Genomic DNA, 5,144 nt, shown 5'->3' with positions numbered 1-5,144 from the left:
TTTTGGTATTACGATGTTTGCGAAAATTTCTGAAAATAAGTCAGCAATCTAACTGTTGTGTTGTCTTTTTTATTTTCTGCTGAAACGATCTGTATATTATTGCATCCATTTAAGCATACATGTGCAGATACTTCGAAGATTTCAGTTTAGTACAAATCACATGCTTTTATGCATGGAATTTTACAGTTTAAAAATCTTAATAAGATGCATGCATAGCAAGCGGGCGTGTATAGAAGATGTAAAAAATTACATTTCAGAAACATTAAAACATTTATTCTTATGTAATAATGATCAATCCAGAGATTCTGTTTCAAAGAAGCAAAAACTTTCAAAAAGGTAGACGGGATTAGAATACATAAAAGAGACAGTACTGCACCTTGCTAGAGAAATAAACAATCTCTAAGAAATTGTCAATGGATAGAATAACGGGCTTTGGTAAGTTTGCAAAGTGGTTATATTCTTCGTTAAATCAGCTTCCTTGTAATTGCGTAAGTAAATGATATTATAGTAAATAATTATATTCTTCCTTATTGCATGATATATCTAAGACCTGTTTCTGTACATTTTGGCACAAAAGACTTCTAACTCTAGATATATCTGTTTACGTTGACGTCAAATAAAGTATATGAACACATGTATATATTGATGTGCATATTGCATAAGCTTACATGATTTGGAAATACAAATTAACCTAAATGATATGCAAGTTTTCAAACAAGACTAGTTAACGTAATCTCTAGTATTTCATATAATTGTTTATATTGATTATGCTGACCTTAGAATAACTATTCACATTTTTTTATTTCTTTCATACATGTAAATTCTAAAGTTATTCCGATTCTGAAGTGTATTTTGTATTTATGTACAGTGATATTTCTGTTGTCAGAGAAAACACAGTGCAACAATATGGTTTTGTTTACAAATATACAAATTGGTCACATAGTGGCGCTGTAGACAAAATATCTAGTAGAAACCATTTGTACAAATTTTGTATAAAACAGCACTGTTTTAAACGTGCTGAATTCTATTACGAAATTTACGTTAACCATTTTCAACAATTAAGGTAGCTTTGATGTTTTGTCAATAACAACATATCAACAAACTACAAAGTGATAATTTTCTGTCATGTGAAACAATTAATTTCTTATTGGCTAAGTTCGTCATCTGATGTCACAGGTTATACAACATTTCCACTCACGTGACTATGACGTAAGTACTGCCGGCCATGCCAGGAAAATTAGACTTTTTGCACGATACAATTAATATGCAAATGTAAATGACTAATCATTTATTAACTAACAATGGTGATGTTACGTGAAAATACCTAATGATATTCCGTCATAAAATGTATTGACGTTTTGGCGTTCGAATCCGGTTTTACTTAAATTTGACTAAAACAAATAATATTTTCAACATATAAACTTAGGCTTATTCAACCCTTTTTCTATGACATACTGACAATGATCTTTGATAAAATCATAGTCTACTGTACCTGTTGAGCATTTTGACTCCTTTTGAGTGACCTGACTTCTTTTTAATTCCGCCCTCGACCGTTGATGAATGGTTCCTATTTATTTTATAGGCATAAGCGTCTGAAGAAATGCATTTCTTGATTCTCTCATGTTTAGATTGTAACTATCAAAATGGCGGCTGTCAAAATGGCGACTGTTCGAAATTCCTAGAAGCACTGATGTATTGCAGTCATGATGGCGATTTCCTCACAGAATTTTACCAGTCCTGTTCCCTCTTCGTTGTCGAGCTTCTCGCAAGTGGCGTTCCTTCTCCTTATCGTCTTTAAGAATTGATCTAAGACCTCGTCTCCGAGCTCTTCCTTTCTCTCCTCATAAGGCCGAAGGTCAGGATCAAGGTCATCGTCGTCGAGGTCAAAGGTGAAAGATGAGAAATTACCCGACCCCCTTAGCGACGCGGTGATTGGATCACCACGACGCCGCGGGGAATCATGGGAGGATTTCTTTCGATTGGATGAAAGGCCACTGCTGACGTCACACTTGACCCCGATAGGAGGGAGGCACGGCTTAGCTGGATACCTTCAACGGGTGAAAAAAAAAGAGTCAACATAATATGCAAGCTAGAAAGGTATATGTAAACTAAGTATGTATAACATTCACATGATCTAGCCTAACAAACTACACATTCATATAGTAGTACATGTATATGGTGACCAGCACCTCCAGCTCTGCACTGCGACATAAATGTAACCCAACACCACAGCACTAGTCACCATGGTGACAGACGTCTGGCCTAGGTCATTGACCTTGTGTTTTTGGAGAAGAAGAAGAAGCTATGCAAAAACGTTTTTCTTCGTATCTGCGAAGGTAAACATAAAACACAAACGGCAAACACATACTACTTAATATATAGCTCCTTTACATAACTGCTGTTACGATTGTTGACTTTCAAAATCAGTGATACATTTTTTTTCAAAAATCGTTTTCCAATCCTTATTTTAATGTTATGCATGAATATGCTGAAGCATTGCAGCCTAGTGACCCCATAACACATCTGCTTGCATTCTGCCAACGGGTGCAATACCTGAGAGATTCCAGTAGGGGGAGTTCCTCGTTGGTGCTCCTAGGGTAGGACAGGGACCTGCGCTTGCGGTCTTCGATGTTGTTGAGGCTCTTCCTGAGACGTTGTAGTCTGAAGTACTTGTTGGCTCGAGGCATGTAAAGTCCTAGAGGAAAATAATTTTTATGACTTTCGTATAATAACTACTTTTCACGGCGACTCAATCAACTAGGATATCAGATTCTATAACGACTAATATGTTCTCCGTCAATGCATTTTTTTATTAGTTTATTCAGCATATATGAAACAAAGACAGAGTGGCGCAGCACTCAAGTAACACTACTTATATTAACTGCGCCACTTAACATATAAATAAATCTACACAAACAAAGGACAAACAAAATAACATTAACAAACGTGATGACCATGGCATAGATGATGAAAACGACTGGAGTGCACCAACTCCCCCATGCATTACGAATACAATGTTAAAATCTTACTATGAACACAAACATATATTGAAGGCACTAAGCGCTTCTAGTTCTATTTGACTGGTTTACATTTCCGTCAAATAGATACAGAAGTCAAACACTACGTTTTGTTACTCAGTATATATATCGTAATTAGTTATTTGTCAATTGCAACATTGGGGAACGGGGTTGGGGGGCACAGTACAAGTCACTTGAATAGTACTGTTTTGTGTGTAAAAATAAGTCGTTGCTTAAGTGCACATCACATTGTCCTTGTCCTGTGTGTATTGGTATTAAAAAAGAAAATGAATGAGACTGTACCACTTTGAGCACTGGGCCCAATTAGATTTGACAGATGTTGCTTTGGCATCATGTTTCATGTGGTGGTTCCAAAAATATATTTTCAGAGGATTCATTGCAATTGGAAATGCTATCTACGTAATATAATTTCTTCTTAACGTATGTTTATACAGGCAATGCTTTTCTTCTTGAGCATCAAAAGTCATATCGCCATTGCCTTAAGGAATCTTAAATGTGTTATCAGAACATCCCCCGAGCTCTTTAAATCTAGGTTACGTCTATAATAAGCGCTTGTTTAAGAACCTTGTTATCTCCTAAGCCGGTGTGACATTTTCCTTAAGCTACTTGAACCATTTGAGGTCGTATGGTATGGGGCTGCATATTTTTCTGTAGTCATTACAAATAAGGTATGAGAATTAAAGCACCGTGAGAAAAAGAACTGGTAAAAAGAATTTCGTATTAGATCCGAACCCCCTTTCCAAACCAATAGTGAGTAAATCGTCGTTATGCCAGATTGACTTCAAATAATATTTTTCATGCAAAGAGTGCATCATCAGCTTTCTTTTTTTTCCTTTTTTGATCTAAATCTCCCAATTTGTTTGCATAGTTTAAAGGCATCCAATGAATACGGCAATCTTTGTTATATTGAAACATACTGCTTCACATTAGCAGCTTTGAGTCAGTTTATTTCATACTTAGGGATTTTAAAACTGCAGAAACAAGCTCCAAGATGAGTCCTTTATTTTCTGGGTGGCACCTTAAAAATCAGCCAAGGCCCCTTCCAGTAACCATTTTCCGTCAGAATTTGGGAAATGTTTCCTCCATGAGGGTCAATATACATTGGGATAATGTGGTTTCAACTCATCAGTACGTAGATAAATGGCTAGAATATTGGCTTTAAAAAATCTGATTTCCAAGACCTCAAAACTGCACTTTAAGAGCAATGAAATAATCTGAAGACTAATTTAGATATCGATACCTGGTTCGCCGTTCCCCTGATGATTTTCCACTTCTTGGTCAAATAAGGCATCATGGGAAGGGTGATTGTCCTGGGAACGGGAATTTTCCTGGGAACAAGGTCCAACTCTTCTGTCCGATTTTTTGACCGTTGTCCTCCTGGATTGGCGTTTGCAGGGGCTGTGTCCTGTAGAGTTGACCCTTGGCCTGAAGTCCAGCTGCTCCATAATGGCGTTCGAATGACCATCATCCCTTGCGTGCCTACCCTTGCCGCCATCTTTGTTTTCACCTTGACGCACAACTAGTTTGGTCTCGTTGTCGTTGAAGGTCAGCCTCGTTTTCAACGGGCTTCTACTACTTATCGTCCGTCTCGGTGACTCAGACCGGTCTCGTCGGCCGAATTTGTCTGGTTTGAGAGGAGGTAGCTTTATGGGACCTCTTGAATGTCTGGGATCTTTTCTTGTGAAACGAGTTATAGTGTCATAGTCGTCACTTTCTACTGAATGGTGACGTGGTCTTACCAATGGAGGTAGTCTTGGAGAGAACATGGCCGCAAATTTGGCACAACAAATTTGACACGCCTATATTTCTAAGATACTGTCTTTTTCTTTACTCTTTTTCAAATGACACAAAGGAATGGATCACAGTCAGACATCTTAGACATTTTATATATATCTTTCAAAATTACGTCTGAATGTAATTTATGGCACCTTGGGAAGCATAAAATAACCATTTCTTTTTTTTCTCCTTTCTTAGCACACGGACAACGATCTTTTCGTCCTTTTCGGTTTCAATTTGTGCTAACAATATGAAAAATAGAATAACTGGGGCTTCGTGATGTAGGCAATCCGTCAAGCTTACGAATGAGACCTGCAATATGATTGGCGA

General features: G+C 37.3%; 1 protein-coding gene across 1 annotated transcript; it reads right to left on the bottom strand.

Annotated features, from left to right (window-relative positions):
- Positions 1 to 1,678: 1,678 nt before the first annotated feature.
- On the bottom strand, positions 1,679 to 4,832 carry LOC109479442. The gene is made up of 3 exons (XM_019781407.1): positions 4,279 to 4,832; positions 2,554 to 2,695; positions 1,679 to 2,048 (listed from the first exon to the last, which is right to left on the bottom strand). The coding sequence occupies exons 1-3, from the start codon at positions 4,802 to 4,804 to the stop codon at positions 1,679 to 1,681; spliced, it is 1,038 nt and encodes a 345-aa protein (XP_019636966.1). The 5' UTR covers positions 4,805 to 4,832.
- Between the last annotated feature and the right edge of the window lie 312 nt (positions 4,833 to 5,144).

Source organism: Branchiostoma belcheri, unplaced genomic scaffold (assembly GCF_001625305.1).
Source record: "Branchiostoma belcheri isolate BF01 breed outbred unplaced genomic scaffold, Haploidv18h27 scaffold49, whole genome shotgun sequence".
NCBI classification, from domain to species: Eukaryota; Metazoa; Chordata; class Leptocardii; order Amphioxiformes; family Branchiostomatidae; genus Branchiostoma; species Branchiostoma belcheri.
This window is presented reverse-complemented; position numbering and strand designations above follow the sequence as displayed.

Coding starts and splice junctions, on each gene's coding strand:
- LOC109479442 (XM_019781407.1), bottom strand. CDS start 4,804: ATGTTCTCTCCAAGACTACCTCCATTGGTAAGACCACGTCACCATTCA. Junction 2,696..4,278: donor TCAGGGGAACGGCGAACCAG/GTATCGATATCT, acceptor ATTTTCCTCTAG/GACTTTACATGCCTCGAGCC. Junction 2,049..2,553: donor CCCCTACTGGAATCTCTCAG/GTATTGCACCCG, acceptor CACCCGTTGAAG/GTATCCAGCTAAGCCGTGCC.